Source organism: Pararge aegeria, chromosome 4, assembly GCF_905163445.1.
Source record: "Pararge aegeria chromosome 4, ilParAegt1.1, whole genome shotgun sequence".
NCBI lineage: Eukaryota > Metazoa > Arthropoda > Insecta > Lepidoptera > Nymphalidae > Pararge > Pararge aegeria.
Genome location: NC_053183.1, coordinates 18,177,890 through 18,196,436, shown reverse-complemented (window position 1 = coordinate 18,196,436; position 18,547 = coordinate 18,177,890). Strand labels below are relative to the sequence as shown.

The window sequence follows — 18,547 nt, the reverse complement described above, 5'->3', positions numbered from 1 at the left end:
AGCTAGCTATTTAGTTAGGAATACTTTGTTGTTAATAAGTTAAAGTAAGTTAGTACTAAATTTCATTACAATTTGTATGTATACAGGATGATTTCTTTTTAACCTCTAATATGATGTACATTTTTTCATTTATTGAGTTGCAATTAACTAATGAAAACAATTGTGTACAATTGAATCAAGAAATTGTCATTGTCAATTAATGAATTGACATTTTAGTAGAAGTCGAGCTATTCGTGATAGAGCAAGTATCACCGCCAGTTATTTCTGCCGCAGCATTGCTGTATTTCGTACGGAAGGGCGTGGTTGCAGGTCGGCACATGAGGCTTAAAGCCTACCCCACAGATTGATGGACACAGGGCGGCACTTCGCAGGGTCGTGTCCCTCGATTTCCATGGGTTTCCACTTACCATGAGGTGCGCCATCTGCTCGACCCTATTGTTACTATAAAAACATCAAAACGATTTAAAATTTTATAAATTTAAAATGTTTATAAAAAATTTCGGAACCAACAGGATTTGAACCTGTGACTCTCTGGAAATCGTGGCAGTCGAAACTGCAACGTTTCCTACTAGGTGACGCTACAGTCGCTATAAGAGTGATGTGAAAGGCATATACCAATTTCGGCATCGACGGTAGGAGAGCCGTAGCTTAAATGGAGAAAGCGCTCAGGCCGCGATTGCCAGAGAGTCGCAGGTTCAAATCCTGTCGGTACCGAAAATTTTTATATGCATTTTAAATTTATAAAATTGATAATTCCTCCAAGTGTAGGTAAAAACACGAATAAAGAAAAGGATTTAAAATATTTTGTACCCTTATTTATTTACAGTGAGTCATAAATGTGCATATCAAAAAGATCATCCTGTATAAAACGGGCTGTAATAATATAATATAATATCAAGCGGTGAATTTAAACGAATGAGCTATATTATGCAATAGTTTAATTATGAAGCTAGTCATAAATTTCATGTGAAATAAATTATATAATTAAACATTTTTAATTAATCATTTTTTTCATTTATTATATTTTTACAAATGTTTACGATTTATCATAATTTATTAGTATCACCATGTATAATGTCTATTTTATTCTTTTTATAAAAAAATAGGTATTTCGGATTGTTTTAGTACGAGTTGGCACATTTGGACAACGATGATCGTTTTGTGAGTTACTAAAATATAATGGCAGAGTGAAATTTCTCTTGCTAATTCTCACGTTGGTTTATACATTTACAGACAGAAATAATAATAGTTGTACGAAATTTACAACTATAAAACAAGGAGCACAGGGTCCATTTTACTCTGACATTGTTTCTCACTCTGTGACCGTCGACGATGGTGAGATGTCCATTTTGTACATACGGGTAACTCTTAGTACGACATACACGACCTAAAGTCCGTTCACAGTTATTTTATTTCTAGCTGTAAGGTTGGCGTAATTTTATTATTTATTTATTTATTGCTATTTAAGTAAAACACAGCCCAATTAAACTAATTGAAATAATTGATTGCGACACTATATTAAATAAAATAAATTGGAATACTTGACTAATTAAATTAATAGAAATAAACTATTTTTATTTTTTATTTTTATTTTTATTTAATATTTTAATATCAGAGGTAATGTGAATAACTGTGAACGGACTGAACATATACACGCCACGTCAGTCTTATGTGTCAGTGTTATTAGAAATATCAATTTAGCATTGGAAAGCAGTTTTAAAGAAATTATCAAGTATGCTTTTAATTTATTTTGTTTTTATATCATTTATTAACTGTTGGACTTTTCGACTTTGTAAATTATACTATAAAAAACTATTTAGATTATAAGGTAGATGTTTTCTCTACTAAACGAATTTTTGTAATTCTTTTGAGAAATAAATATCCTGCTCCTGTTTAACGTAACTTTGTCATAATCTCAGTCGTAATTATACCTAACTTAGAGCATTGAAATTAAACGTGATCAAATTTGGTGGTTAATTATTTTGCGTTTTGTATCTGACTTTTGACTTAAATGGTGTCAGCAGCGTCTCGCGCGAGTCAATATAAACAGTTATTCGCGCGTTGCTAATTTGTTCGCATAGCTGTCTAGGTTTGGTGGTTTGCTGATTTCGGAAGTTGCTAATTTCTTATCACCAAAAACGAAGGGTCGGATCGGCGGCTTTTTTGTCCAGACTCTTAACGCTGCCCCGTCTGCTAGATTTTACATTGTCTTTATATGCCATAATGCGCATATGAAGTACAATCAAACTCATTGAGATAATGGGAACATATAGCAAAGTTTAGTGTAACAGGGGCATATTACGGTAACTTCTTATCACGTGCAATAATAGTATATGTGCTTCTTTTTATTACACATTTTATTAATGAAACATCGTCGTTAACACCAAAGAGGGAATAATTAGAATCATGTTTTGCATCTTTATAAGCACTCGTAGGAGTTAAGATTTTGTATGTAAGATTTTTAATAAAGAATTTTTACGACTAAATTTGTTATTGTTTTATTTGAATGCCTGACTCAGGTTTAAATTACCCCATAAAATCTTTTGGTTTGTATTCCTTTACAAGTTACCCCTTGACTTATGTATATTATCGTACCGTAACGCTAAATCGCTTGGTGGCATGTCTCGTGGGTGGAACTAGCCACGGCCAAAGCCTCCTACCAGACCAGACTAGAGAAAATTCGGAAAGTATATATATTTCAAATAGTATTGGCTAAGGAACGAACCTGGGACCTCCACTTAGATGTATAGATGCAGCCCTCACTACTAAGCCAAGGAGATCGTTGGAATGGTATCCTCTTTTCTACAATCCTCTTTTTTAGTGGTTATTTAAAAATAAACTCTTACATTCTTACCTATTTTATATGAAGGAGCAAAGATTTAAGATCCCATAAAATTAAATTTCTACTTGATAAATAATATGTCACTTTAAGTAGTAAACGAGGATCTTTGTTTCAGTCTTATGTTTTATTTTATTTATTTATTTGTAATCAACAGCGTAACAATAAAATTCTTCAGACGGTCTCGGATTTAACATAAGAAGAATTAGGTGCTTTGATACAATAAGTAGATAAAAGAGTTAATATATATAAGGCAAAAGTGACAGACTGAGTAATCTATCAATGCACAGCTCTAACCACTTGACGGAGCGGGCTGGAGTTTTGAACCCAGATAATTATTACAACGTAGGTATCCGCTAAGAAAGGATTTCTGATAATCCCATCCCTAAGAGGGTAAAAGGGGGGATGAAACAAATGCCTGCCTGCCTGGCCCTCTGCCTGCCCGCCTGTCTACTCGCCTGTCTACCCGCCTGCCTGCCCGCCTGACTACCCGCCTGCCTTTTTTTTTTTTTTTTTTGTTGACGGGGGGGAAATCTTCTCAAAAGATGCCCAATTCTCTGTGGGAGAATTTGGGTTATGTGGGATTTCTACCCACTTAAACCCCCTCGGTTGCCAGCCTCAGTACATAATACCCGCCTGCCTGCCCGCCTGTCTACCCGCCTGCCTGCCATGGCTGCCATGATTTCCGGAATAAAAAGCAATGGGTGGCACACCCTGTACCCTCTGAAGTCTATTGAAAAGGCGTAGCCAACCCACTACGAAAAAAATCAATTTCAGTGAGGCTACGATGCTACGATTAAATGGAATTCACTTTTGAATGTAGCTTAGAGTAGGTAGGTTAGCTTTTTAAATGTAAGAATTTGTTTATTAAAATAATTTTAATTTTATTTTGCTAAACAATTATATTTTTTTATATTTGTTCACAAAATCGAAAGTTAATAAATCGCCATGAGGGAAATCGTTCATATTCAAGTCGGTCGGTGCGGCAACCAGATTGGATCGAAGGTAAATTATTGAATTAGAATTGTCTGTGAATACGAATACGCCGCGTGGTGGCGGGAGGTCATAAGACAGTTGTAACCAAACTTCTTCTAGGGGGGCTGCTCAGTTAATATAATGGAAAAAAAGGCAGCTCTTTCCTCTGTGCGTCTGTATTGTGGACTGTTATAGGTTTTTGGTGATGAATACGAATGGTAATGGTCATAACAGCCTACAGCCATCTTTATTGAAATTTTATTATACTTTCAACCTATGGGAGTTGTGGCGGTTATCAAACTAGTTGGCACCACACGGATGCTGCATCTTATATGTTATCATATATACTTTCTAGCTTGCTAGCTTCCAAAGATGAATGAGGAAGGTCCTCCTACTGTTACGGTCGAGCACATCACTAAAACTCCCGTACTGCGTACAGGAGTACACTTTCGCTAGGTTTTTAGCACTGATTTTAAAATTCCAGTTTGTGTCAATACCCCGACGATTAGTTTAATACCGCCTGACTATTTAGACAGCGGTCTATGAACACCTCATTATTCGGTGTGAGGTTGCCATTCCAGCACCTTTGAACCTCAACACCCATTGTTACGAACTTTGTTCCTTTCATTGCCACTTTTGCTATGGCAACCTGTTGAGTAGCGCCAAACTAAATTAGCATGAGGCCTCTGGTAATTTTAAAAAGGATCCCTTGATTTGCATTAATTATAAAAGTTTAGAATCTTTACATAGTACCTATAAAACAAAATAATGTAGCTCCCACAGTTCACCTAAGCGTACATTTAATCCTTTAAACTAGTCAATGGATTAAAAAAACTTTAGCAATAGCCAAATGTGATTGAAAGGATGGTTTATTTGTACATAAACATGCATATTATAGTAGAGAAAAACAAGGTTTTTCAAAGATTTGTAATGTGATGTCGTAACGAACATATTTTTATACCTAGGCTAAACCTTTGTACTACGGAACTATATAATTGTTCACGTCAAACTGCCGCAACTTAATCTCCATTGCACCCGCGCGAAGCCGGGCGGGTCGCTAGTCTAAAATGAAACGACACATTCACGATTCTAAATGATGTGATATAGGAAGAGCTTGGACTTTAATTTAAAAGTCAATTGTTTTTAATTTTCGCAGAGATTATATATTGCTGTTTAATTTATGTTAATCTCTTTTTCTTCAAGTTCTGGGAAGTGATATCCGACGAGCACGGCATAGATCCTAACGGTTGCTACACAGGGGACTCCAACCTTCAACTTGAACGAATAAATGTTTACTACAATGAAGGAGTTGGTGGAAAGTACGTCCCACGCGCCGTATTAGTTGACCTTGAACCTGGTACTATGGATTCACTACGCGCGGGACCCTACGGTCAGATTTACCGACCTGATAATATTGTCTACGGCTTAACTGGTGCAGGAAATAATTGGGCTAAAGGACACTTTACTGAAGGGGCAGAGTTGCTTGAATCAATTCTGGATGTTGTCAGAAAAGAGGCAGAAGGCTGTGACTGTTTACAAGGATTCCAAGTCGTCCATTCTATCGGTGGTGGTACTGGATCCGGTTTGGGCACTTTGCTCCTAGCGAACCTTCGAGAAGAATATGCTGATAGAATAATCTTAACTTTCTCAGTAGTACCGAGCCCTAAAGTATCTGATACAGTTGTAGAACCATACAATGCAACGTTGTCTATCAATCAGTTGATAGAAAACTCAGACGAATCCTTTTGCATTGACAACGAGGCTTTGTACGATATTTGCTTCCGAACTTTAAGGTTACACACACCAACCTATGGGGATTTGAATCATTTAGTGTCAGCAACTATGTCTGGTGTAACAACATGTCTTCGTTTTCCTGGCCAGTTAAATGCGGATTTACGCAAGCTTGCAGTAAACATGGTACCATTTCCAAGATTGCATTTCTTTATGCCCGGATTTGCACCTCTAACCGCTCGTGGTAGTCAAAAATACCGTGCTTTAACTGTACCAGAGCTTACTCTACAGATGTTTGATGCTAAGAACATGATGGCGGCTTGCGATCCACGCCATGGCCGTTATTTGACCGTTGCTGCTGTATTTCGCGGTCGTATGTCCATGAAGGAAGTTGACGAACAGATGCTTAATATCCAGAAAAAAAATAAAGACTATTTCGTGAAGTGGATACCTAATAATGTCAAAACAGCTGTTTGCGATATACCTCCTCGGGGTATGAAGATGTCTGCTACATTTATCGGTAATACGACAGCTATTCAAGAAATTTTCAAGAGAATCTCTGAACAGTTCACTTCCATGTTCAGAAGAAAAGCTTTCATTCATTGGTATACGGGTGAGGGAATGGACGAGAATGACTTCACAGAGGCGGATAATAATCTTAATGATCTTATTTCTGAGTACCAACAATATCAAGACGCGACCGTTGAGGAACAAGAATTTGAGGATGAAGAAAATGAAACTGCGCCAAATGACGATAGTGACGAATGAGTTGTTTTCATTATTTCTATTTATTTATTAAATTAATGTTGCTTTAAAATTTGATTGTATTATTTCATTCAAAACATTTTCTTTTAATAAGACAAAATATGGAAATATTGAACCTCTAAATAATGCTATCGAATCGGTACCTATGAATGAAACTGCCATAATTTTATCGAAACCCTTGAAAAGCCTAAGGCTTATTGTGATTTATGATCCAGTATATCTATTTCAATTATAATTCGATTTTAATTATGTTTATAAGATAATATAAATAAATATATAAAATAACAGCCAGACACTGAAAACTTTCATGTTCATAACACAAACAAATTCGATTGTGGGAATCGAACCCACGGCCATGGACTCAGAAAGCAGGGTCAATCGCCAGCTTGAACAACGTTGATATGTTTTTAGGCTAACAACATTGGTACAATATAAGAACAATAGGTAGATACGGTCGGTTTACAGGACGGTCGATTTTATCTTCATAACATAGACGGGTTTCGAAAATTACCTCGTATATAAACTTAAACACGTATTTTTGGTGGTTTAAGATATTTATTGTTCCAAAAGGAATTTCCACTTAAATAGAACTTAGAGGCTAATTTGCAGAAAATAAAAATTTGCAAAAAAAGAAAAGAAAAATTAAATTATAAACTTAAACTAACTTTAATTTAAACTTCGTAGTACAAACTGTATATATGAAACTCCTTTTCATTTTGTAATTTATGCAGGCCGCAACCCCGATTCTATGAAAACTAAAAATTTTAAATTTGGAAGACTTTAGATTTTGTGACTGATCAGAGAACTATTTCAAATCATTTATTAAGAAAATTTTGTGTACGATGTGCATGTAATAATTTAATTTTATAATTTTTTACACATTTTTTTATGTTACCAATTGAGTTTAAATCTTAACCATCTTTTTATTTGGTTCTAAATTGTTTGTGAATTACCAATATGAGGGAAATCGTCCACATCCAGGTCGGCCAATGCGGGAACCAAATTGGAGCTAAGGTATGTGTTTTAATATCTGGTAAAACCTCTACGGAGTACCTACGTGTATTTCAACAAAATATTGCAGATCCTATACGTCGCAATGTAAAACTCTGAACGTTTAGAGACCGTAATCCAGCGAACGATGTTTTTCTCGCTCGCTCTCACCGAATCGCTGCTATTTTCTGCTGCCAAAGACGCCACTAAATTGAAACTGTTTTTATCTAAAAGGTCTGTTTCATAAATAATACTCTAATAACCTGGTCGGTGTTAAATCCCTACTCTACCGCATCGTTAGTAACCCTTCCGAGCCCGCAGTGTGCATTTTAATGTTTATTTCGTCCGATATAATGCCTATACCAATGGTAAACGAATAAGCCGATATAATTGGCTCAGCAGGACCTAAGAACTTTAACACTTTAGACGTATGAGAAATGGGTGAGCTTAACGCAAATCTACGATTGAAATTTTATATTTTCGAGGTGTTCAGCTGGTATAAAATTTTATATATTATACGCTCCTTTCTCATTTCCATACTATCTGCTTTCTACATTTAAAGTTTAATTTGCCTTTTGTCAACAGTTCTGGGAGGTGATATCTGACGAACACGGCATTGACCCTACTGGCGCATACCAAGGAGATTCCGATTTGCAACTAGAGCGCATTAACGTATACTACAATGAAGCTTCCGGGTGCAAGTACGTCCCACGAGCTATTCTCGTTGATTTAGAACCTGGTACTATGGACTCTGTACGTTCAGGACCGTTTGGGCAAATCTTTCGCCCAGACAACTTTGTGTTTGGCCAATCTGGAGCTGGAAATAATTGGGCTAAGGGCCATTACACTGAAGGCGCTGAGCTGGTAGATTCAGTTCTCGATGTAGTTCGGAAGGAAGCAGAAGGCTGCGATTGTTTACAAGGATTCCAACTAACGCATTCCCTTGGAGGCGGAACAGGGTCAGGAATGGGTACTTTACTCATATCAAAAATCAGAGAAGAATATCCTGACAGAATTATGAACACGTTTTCTGTCGTGCCAAGTCCTAAAGTCTCCGATACAGTTGTAGAACCATACAACGCAACCTTATCAGTACATCAATTGGTAGAAAACACAGATGAAACCTATTGCATTGACAATGAAGCGCTGTACGATATTTGCTTCAGAACATTAAAGTTGACAACTCCAACTTATGGTGATTTGAACCATTTGGTATCGGCAACCATGTCTGGGGTCACAACTTGTCTACGGTTTCCTGGTCAGTTGAATGCGGATTTGCGGAAGCTTGCTGTTAATATGGTGCCATTTCCAAGGCTGCATTTCTTCATGCCAGGGTTTGCTCCACTAACATCTAGGGGAAGTCAGCAATATCGAGCGTTGTCTGTACCCGAATTGACTCAACAGATGTTTGACGCGAAAAATATGATGGCTGCTTGTGATCCACGTCATGGGCGATATCTTACTGTTGCTGCAGTCTTCCGTGGGCGCATGTCTATGAAAGAAGTCGATGAACAGATGCTAAATATCCAAAACAAGAATAGTAGTTACTTCGTGGAATGGATCCCGAATAACGTCAAGACAGCTGTCTGTGACATTCCGCCGCGTGGCTTGAAAATGTCTGCAACCTTTATAGGGAATACGACAGCTATTCAGGAGTTGTTTAAAAGGATATCTGAGCAGTTTACGGCCATGTTCAGACGAAAAGCGTTTCTGCATTGGTACACCGGTGAGGGTATGGACGAGATGGAATTTACTGAAGCAGAAAGTAACATGAATGACCTGGTCTCCGAGTACCAGCAGTACCAGGATGCCACAGCTGATGATGAAGGGGAATTCGACGAGGAAGTTGAAGAGTAATGTTTGTTTGTCCGGTGTTTATTGTTTTACATGTGTTTGTGCTGTTTAGTGTAGGCGTGTTTCGAAAAGTTTTAAATAAAAATACTCATACGTTTTTTTCAATTTTCAATAGTTAGTGGCATGTTAATATGCTTCTAGGGATCATGGGGCATAAACGATTAGTTGGACCACTGCCCCCCAAGACCTATTCAGGAGCAACCCACAGCTTTCTCCTACCTGGGGTTGCAAGAGAATTTCCGTTTATACCCTGTGGTCCCTTTTGTGGAATTTTCTTGATCAGTGTGTTATTATTGTGTAGGTCCGGTGGCCATCCGTTGTCTTTATCATCAGTTTACTACACCCATTGGTTTCGATAGTGTAACGGATACGCAAATAAAAACAATATTAGTACAACAAAATATTTTAATACTTTTCAAAAAAATGGCGGGCTTTGGCTAGCTTGACGTACCAAACCATAATGGCTGCATTTTTGGCATGGCGGTAAGGTACGACAACATGGCGGCTTGGCTTTGACAAATTGTCTATCTATAATCTGTGGTCGGTGCACTGGCTGACGTCTTATTCGTTACAATAGTTAATACTCAAGTTACTTTATAAAATACTCATATAGGTATAATATTTGAAGATCAATTTCTTCAACAGATCACGACCTAATGTGAAAATCACATGGGAAGTATACCGTCTCCGACGAAAATAATTTTTACATTCGGTTCATAAATGACAGTTCTGAGCTATCAAACATAAAAAAGTAAATAAAAATAACAAAAATACAAAAAAGGAGGTTCTCAATTCGGTTGTAAGGGCTCGTTCACATAGAACATCCAACTTTACTGGATCCGGAATAATGTCGTGTGTGAACTGGCTCATACAACTACATACGCGAATAACATATACGTTTAAATGGACCTGTAAAACGGATTGCTGCTTATTTTGTCGGTTGGGTATTTTTTACTGGATCCGGAATACTATATTCTGTGATATCGCTCATAAACTACATACGCTAGTAACATAAGTTTAAACGGACCTGTAAAATGGACGGTCTATGTGAACGCGCCCTAAGTCGGTTAACAACTACGTAATATACAATCGTCGCTGCTGCTCACTACAGAAAATATGCCGTCGGCGTTTAGTGGTTGTAGCCTGTGTTCGGGGACATTTATCGCCTAGGCGCGGCAATAGATATTTTCACATAGTCCATTTATATAGTAAATAATTATTAATTAAAAACAGAGAAATGTAGAAAAGTATTTTTTTTAAAACAAAGACATACACAAATGATACACCGACAGTAGTCACTCCAACCCCTCTTCACCTTCTTCCTCGTCAAACTCCCCCTCATCATCCGCCGTCGCGTCCTGGTACTGTTGGTACTCGGAGATGAGATCATTCATATTACTCTCAGCTTCCGTGAACTCCATTTCGTCCATACCTTCACCCGTGTACCAATGCAGAAACGCTTTCCGCCTGAACATGGCTACGAACTGCTCCGCTATTCTCTTAAAGATGACCTGTATGGCTGTGGTATTCCCAATAAATGTAGACGCCATTTTCAACCCACGTGGAGGTATATCACAAACCGCGATCTTGCAGTTATTCGGAATCCATTCCACAAAGTACGTACTGTTTTTGTTCTGTATATTCAAGATTTGCTCGTCGACTTCCTTCATTGACATACGCCCTCTGAAAATCGTGGCGACAGTCAAATACCTCCCGTGTCGTGGATCGCATGCTGTCATCATGTTCTTGGCGTCAAACATTTGCAAAGTCAGCTCTGGAACTGTTAAAGCTCTATACTGTTGCGCGCCTCTGGATGTTAGTGGAGCGAAGCCAGGCGTATAGAAGTGAAGGCGGGGGAACGGCACCATGTTGACAGCCAGCTTTCTCAAGTCCGCGTTTAATTGTCCGGGGAAACGAAGGCACGTCGTGATGCCAGACATCGTTGCGCATACCAAATGATTTAGATCACCGTAAGTTGGCGTGGTCAACTTCAACGTTCTGAAACATATGTCGTAGAGTGCCTCGTTGTCTAAGCAGAATGTGTGGTCAGTGTTCTCCACCAGCTGGTTTACTGCGAGCGTGGAGTTGTACGGCTCCACAACGCAGTCTGAAACTCGAGCGCTTGGGAACACTGAGAAGGATAGGATAATCCGGTCGGGGTACTCTTCCCGTACTCGGTTAATTATTAAAGTGCCCAAACCAGCTCCTGTGCCACCGCCGAGCGAGTGGCTGATTTGGAAGCCCTGCATGCAATCGCAGCTCTCCGCCTCGCGGCGTATGACGTCCAATGCAGACTCAAGGATCTCGACGCCTTCAGTGTAATGTCCTCTGGCCCAGTTGTTAGCTCCCCCGCCTTGTCCGTAAACGAAGTTATCAGGGCGGTAGAGACATCCAAACGGGCCGGACCGTACGGCATCCATTGTAGATGGCTTAAGGTCTATCAGCACAGTCCTCGGAACGTACTTGCCACCGGAAGCTTCGTTATAGTAAACATTGATACGTTCCAGTTGGAGATCAGAGTCGCCATGGTAGCAGCCACTCGGGTCGATGCCGTGCTCATCCGATATCACTTCCCAGAACTGTAAATAACGAAAATACATGTTAGTACCAAAGATTTAAATCGTAACAATTTATTGGCCTTCGCTTATATTTATAAAATTAGCGCAATGTCTCCGGTTCTTGCATTCATCAAATCTAAATAAGTTTAATTAGAACTACTACCGCGGTATATTGTTAAAAAAAGGTAAAATCATCCACCATGTTGAGTGTTTATTGTAAGTCATAATTTTCGATGTCAAGCGCCGTTTAACATTATATCTAGGGTTCATTATTCATCATCATCATCATCACCTCAACTATAGGACATCTTCTACTGGATATACATTTGTTGCAGGGATTTCAACGCGCCTTGTAACTCATTCTAAGTCGTCTATCCATCTTAGGTGCTCTAACAATACTGCGCTTTCTAGTGACCATCTAGACCATCTACCTACGTTCATATTAATTCACTAGCTGATGCCCGTGACTTTGTTCTCGTGGATTTAGATATTTAAAAAATCTCTGGAGAAGTTAGTAACAACCCATTTATAAGAACTGACTGGCGCTTTTAGTTTGCGTAAAAAATGGAAGTTACTGAATGGTAGAAGGTCTGAAACCTACTAGGAGAGTATGAAAAACAAACTGTTGAGCATCATACCTCATATTTAAGTATTTATTTTATGTTAAAATATGTATTAGTATATTTATTTTTTATATTTATCAATAGTATTGTTGCATTTGTGTAGTCTGGTTTATGTATTAGGATGTAGTTATTCGTATGTATGTTCTAAATAGTGTACCCCACCTATTCGTTTTTCTTTATAATTTCCTAATCCCAAGGTTGCATAGCAGAGATCGCTACTTAGCGACAAGGCCTATTGTATCCTGCTTAATTCTACAAGTGTTCGTTCTTTTTTTTCTTTTTCCTTAGTGGTGTACAAATAAATAAATAAATACCTTTCCTCCAATTTGATTCCCGCATGAACCGACTTGAAGGTTAATGATTTCCCTCATCTTGATAATTTCTCAAATTTTTGATCCAGACACTTGTAAATTTCTCTAAAACCTATAAAGAATTGTTTTGGAAGTTGATGCTTAACATTAGCTTAAACTAATAAAAAAATACAAAAAGAAGTTTAGCTAAATTCACAATGTGCACATCGTACGTTGGATTTCAAGTAAATGAGCAAAAAGTCATATTTTCGTGTTTCAATTATTTCAAAATTCGGTTCTGGAATCCCTTTTTTTCTTTCTTTATAGAAATCTTTATGGATCTTCTTGGTCAGAACATTTACTTCTTCTAAAAGTTCTGACCAAGAGAATCCAACTTTAATTTTTAAATTGGTATTTTAATTTTAAAGATAAGGTAAGTTGAGTCAGTAACTGTCATCGGTTCCTAAGAGCTCCAAGAACTATGTCATTTTGTTAATTTGGAATTTGGAAATGGAATTTGTTTGTTTGATGTGAAGTGGCAAACCCACTAACTAGTAGGCCGATTCTGTATCTCAGTTGACACCAAATTTAGCTAGCCAATGACCCAATGAGGCAATTTGCCATCAAATATCGCCCAAACGAATATTATACATTATGCAATAGATTTTAAACTAAGATTTTCGTGGTAAATCAACACTTCTTAACATAATACTATCGTACATGCTACGATAGTATTATGGGATTAGTCGATATTTCGACCCAGTTGCAGAGATAGAGCTACATGACCCTAAAGTTCTTTCCACCGACTGTCACTATATTCCAAAACTAGTTCGTGAAGCGATTGAAATTCGAAAGCACAAAAACTACAATCGCAAGGACGGTTTCAAATTAGCAAGTGTGTAGAATCCAGTCGTAGAGTTATGCGAAAAGGAAACATCGTACAGCCTATCAATTTATAAGTGACGTTGCCAGTGTAGTATGTCGAACAGTTCGTAAAATACTAACAAAAAGAACGCGAAAGCAGGTAGTAGATTCTGCCCGTGACATCCAACTTGACATCCGCAGACCCGTCTTGATCCATCTGGGTAAAAATATGGACAAATCCCATAATACTATCGTAGCATGTACCTACCCGTTGAACTATTTTTAAGAAAAATTATGCAATTGTAACTGCCAACCGTATTGGAATGAACGCAGTTGGCAATTTAGGTGTTAGAATGCGAAATTTAACGGGTTATTTGGTGGGAACTTTCAACTGTGGCTAGCTAAATTGGATGCCAACTGAGATATACATTCGGCCTACTGATATTCATGTCCTAACTCCTATGATGCTTTAAGTCTTTTTATCCATATAATTTTTTGTATTGACAATAAGTAGGGACCCAATATTATGTGATTGTATATATGTATAATTTTACTAAATTCATTTTAAATTTTTGTTAATATTTCCTTTTCAACAATGAAGAAATAAACACTAAGTTTTTTTTTTCGACGTAAACAGGCCACGCCATCTTCACGAAACAGTCCCCGAAGCTCTCGCGAAAGGCTTCCACCGTTTTCCCGCGCAGTACGCGTTAACACACACAGATGTCGCGGTGCGCGAAAGCTTGTTTTGTTTTCCCAGTACCTTTTGTCACGATGTACGTAGCGCTCGCTGGAAATGTCAGCTAGGTAGCGATAAAACAATGTATTCCGTTGTGAATTGCCAGTGATATCTGTATGATGTAGGCTATTATTGTGTGGGATGTGCGTGCGTAAGTGTGCCGGGCGAGCGATCGTGTGATGTTGGAGGCAGGAATCTGCATCGGCGAGAGAAAACCCCCTTGTGGCGAAGACAGCACGGATAGCGAGAATGAAACCGAGAAAAAGGCTTTGCTCCGCAGAATCTCCACCAGCAAATGCGTCGGTAGACTGGTTAGTACACACTCATTATAAATTACCTGTGGCTTCGTGATATGATCGTTTGTTTTGGGGGCGAAAACCGCGTAGCAAGGGCGTGCCATCTGTCATAGTGAGGTGCGGGGGGGTCGCCATGTGCCCGGGACGCGGAGCGTTGCGATGTTTGAGTTCGCCGAAATTTCAACTTATAACATAGTCTATTATTTACCTTTATTCTTCTCAGCTTATATAGTCGTTTCACAGCTGGGTGTAGACCTCCTCTTTTATAAGACGTATTAAGAATTCAGAGATACTAAAATGCTTGAATGCGAGTTGGCGGGCTTTGATGGTACTGTCAGATCTTATTGATATTACTGGGACTTATATCTTAATGTGTGTAATGTGGTAGACGGGTGGACAGCGAGGACAATTTCGTAACTCTGTGCTGGTGGTGAGAGTTTATTGACATAAAAACACAAAATGAAGGCGCAGTGGGCAGCGACCCTGCTTTCTGGGTCCAAGGCCGTGGGCTCGATTCACACAACTGGAGAATTTTTCTGTGATGAACATGAATGTTTTTCAGTGCGTGAATGTTTATCTGGATTTTTTAAGTATTTATGTATAATATTCATAAAATGATTCATCAGTCATCTTAGTACCCATACCAAAAGCTACGCTTACTTTGGGGCTAGATGGCGATGTGTGTATTTTCGTAGTATATTTATTTATTTAAAAAAATATATCTTAAAAATTCGACCCGAGAAACCTCCTGATACGCACCAGAAGTAAAAGTTTTCCAAAAAAAAAAGGTAGGCAGTGCTTCGATGCATGTATGAAGTGCACGCCTCTTTGGTAAGTTATGGTTAGCTTAGATGGTAGCGGGATGTTGTAGGGTTATAAATGAAAAACTATGTTTATTTTTTTGTCCTTCCATTATGCCCTAACTAAGCAACCAATCGACTTGATTTTTGGCATAGAGTTGAAAGGACGGAGAGTAACAAATATTAATAATAATAATGCTTTAATTAAGGCCAAATACCCTTATGACAAAAATTCAAAACTATATTAAAATTTAAAATTTGAATAAAACTACAACTACAAAATTTCAAAAAATCAACACATTTATCCCCGGAAAACAGACGGTTCCAACGTGAATTAAAAAAAACGCAATAAACGCGGTTGACGTAGGCGGGAATCAGTTAGTTATTACTAGAAAAAAGGAATTACGATCCTGGATGCATCCAACTGGAAATAGGATCCTGGATGCACCCACCTGGAAATAATCCTGTGCTTATGACGTCATTGTGTATTAACACGTGTCATCCACTCGGCTGAGCTATTTAGAATAACAAAAGAGCGTTCTAGATCGAGCCAGGCTGAAATTTAGATGGTTCCGTGTAATAATCATCAATTTAAAAAATATATGAAAAATGTGTATTATACTTATGTACACGCGTTAGAAGTTATACCTACTCCTTTGGCATAACAAGGTGAAAATCATTTCAAAAATTTTATTTTTCGCCTACGTTTGTAAAAAAAAACACTTACAATATAAAAAAGGTATTTAATACATTGAAAAGTTTTATTATAACGCATAATCTAGTTAAATTTAAATATCACAAAAAAATATTAAATTTGAAATTATAGACTCATTATCAGACATCCTAGTTTCACTCAACATTAAAATGTGAGATTTTTGTAAAATTGAATCAATTAAATCACCGGAATAAGTCAGCAGAATTTGAAAATTGAAAGTCACACGGTCAAACCTTAAAGCTAACTTCAGGGTGTCGGTTTTTTGTGACGGTGTGCGCGCGCATCGTGAAAATTTACTCTCATAATAAGAACTAAAACTTCAAAAAAAAAACCTCTATTTTCATTGCGCTAAACCTGTCCCCTAACATGTCTCATGTCATGTATAAGTACAATCTGTTTTGGCGTAAAAATTATTAAGAAAGATTATGTCTAAGTATCTCTTACTTTCTTTCATGTTTGTCTATGAGTTCTCTGAACATAGCGGTAAGAAAAGTGTTTTCTTTTAAGTGAAATTTTTATGACATCGTCTCAGACTTTTTCGACTGTGTTGCATGTCGCGTGACGGTCGGCCGCGGAGTAGGGATAAAGTGACAGGCGCTCGTCAGAGCAGCCGAGGCCAATATGGCGGCGCCTATAGTTCGCATCAGCTGACCGTGTAGTGTATAGACTATCACTCATTTGTGCCAGTGCGCCATGAAATATTGGTTACAATTTTAAACTGTGAAACTCATGATGAAGATGGAATTGATAATAGAATGATTGAAAATAATTGAAAAACAGATTAAAATTACTCAACGATTATAAAATATTGTTTTTAGTTCTTTAATATGTGTATATGATCTAAATAGTTGTCAAGTATTACGTATGTCGTACTCTAAGATACAGAGCACAATAAAAAAATTAGTTGGAGACCTAGTCTACTTTTATCATTTCCCATTAACATATCCATCTTCCAATTATAGAATTAAGGTTGCTGAAGCGATTTTTATACCTTTAACGGAATTTTATTCCGAAAATTTTTAGTTAAATGTCTATAATGTGAAAAAAAGTTTCACTTTTCCCGTGGTTTCATAAAAGCACACAATCCTTTTTGGTTATTTTAATAGGCCAGTTTTCGTAAACTGATTAGCGTCTCAAGTATACTGTATACACATACTTTGACTTTGCAAAAAAAAAATCTGCATTATCCGGGGGGAAAATAGGTGTGTTTGTCTTGTTTATTGTCACTCGTACATATGTCATAATAATCGTGTATCTAATCCCTAAAACCTTTTCTCGTTTAAGAGAGAAGACATAATACCTGACATTGGCTAATATCTCTAAAGCCAGAAGAAAAAAAAAATTACATAATATTATAGTTTGACATGAATAATAATGGATTATATATTTGTAATTTTGACACAAAGACTGACATTCTTAAATTTGTTTCTTATTTTAATAAAGTTGATTGATTTAAGATAGTATTATCCTTCGTGCCTTCTCCATATACAAGACATTGGCGAAGTACCTTGTGCCCAGTTGGCACAGACAAAAAGCATAAACAATTGAATTGAAAAGTAAAGAAAAGAAGGAATTAGTGTGCGATCTCTTATGCGATTCTTTATATTTAATATATCAGATGATGCCGTTGACAAAAGTTTATCCATTAATGTTCTAATTTTCCCCAGCTTTGCTAATAGTTTGCATTCTGGTGACGCTCATAGGATACATTTTATACCAGGAAATAATAAAATAAAGGGACCTACTTGATTTTTTTAAACCCATAATTAATGTTTAATGTTCATTGTAGAATATAGAATGTCACTGCATACTCCTAGACGATAACATGTAATAAATTGGACCAAAAAATATTGTTTATTGTGGTAAACATTTAATGTATACCATTGCGTGGCTGATTGTGATTTGCACAATTTAAGTTGACTATACAACACCTTGTATACTTAAAATCTGGAAATAAAGATTTATTTATTATTATTATTAATAAAAATAATAATCATTATTAATAATAAATATTTATTAACCACAATAAATAAATTACAACATACTACAACAGGAGGACAGAGAAAAAGAAAAAAAAAAACAATAATTTAGGCGTATAATGCTTCGTTGTGGTCAACGGGTCACCTACTCAGCTCTGTGCCGCAGCACCATGCCAGTAAATGCCAAGGAATACTAAAACGCTGATTTTCAGTAGGGACTAAAGGTCACGGGTTTTCGCGGACCGGCAGCGACATGGTCTGACGTAGTGTTTGTATACTCTATGTGTAGGTTATTGATTAATAACAAATATAATACAAACTTTACGTCCTTATAACTTATTACAATAATTACAAACATAAATTGAGGTCTACAAAATAATAATAAAAAAAAACATGATGATGATGATGATGATGAAAAAGAAAATCAAAAATAACAAAATACTAACACAACAGATTAAACTACTAACCGTAGGGCATAGAGCACAGACTATACCAAGTTAACACTAATTTGTTTTCCACGTTTTCGCCA

The 18,547-nt window shown here is 37.2% G+C and overlaps 3 protein-coding genes across 3 annotated transcripts; 2 read left to right on the top strand and 1 right to left on the bottom strand.

Annotated features, from left to right (window-relative positions):
- The first annotated feature begins 3,637 nt into the window (after nt 1-3,637).
- Nucleotides 3,638-6,356, top strand: LOC120637540 (tubulin beta chain-like). Its single transcript, XM_039909362.1, has 2 exons — nt 3,638-3,844; nt 5,018-6,356. Exons 1-2 carry the CDS (start codon nt 3,788-3,790, stop codon nt 6,311-6,313), a joined length of 1,353 nt encoding a protein of 450 aa, XP_039765296.1. The 5' UTR covers nt 3,638-3,787; the 3' UTR covers nt 6,314-6,356.
- A 908-nt stretch (nt 6,357-7,264) lies between these two features.
- Nucleotides 7,265-9,252, top strand: LOC120637781 (tubulin beta chain). The gene is made up of 2 exons (XM_039909794.1): nt 7,265-7,324; nt 7,886-9,252. Exons 1-2 carry the CDS (start codon nt 7,268-7,270, stop codon nt 9,155-9,157), a joined length of 1,329 nt encoding a protein of 442 aa, XP_039765728.1. The 5' UTR covers nt 7,265-7,267; the 3' UTR covers nt 9,158-9,252.
- A 1,138-nt stretch (nt 9,253-10,390) lies between these two features.
- LOC120637780 (tubulin beta-4B chain-like) lies at nt 10,391-12,854 on the bottom strand. The gene is made up of 2 exons (XM_039909793.1): nt 12,650-12,854; nt 10,391-11,733 (listed from the first exon to the last, which is right to left on the bottom strand). The coding sequence occupies exons 1-2, from the start codon at nt 12,704-12,706 to the stop codon at nt 10,450-10,452; spliced, it is 1,341 nt and encodes a 446-aa protein (XP_039765727.1). The 5' UTR covers nt 12,707-12,854; the 3' UTR covers nt 10,391-10,449.
- Between the last annotated feature and the right edge of the window lie 5,693 nt (nt 12,855-18,547).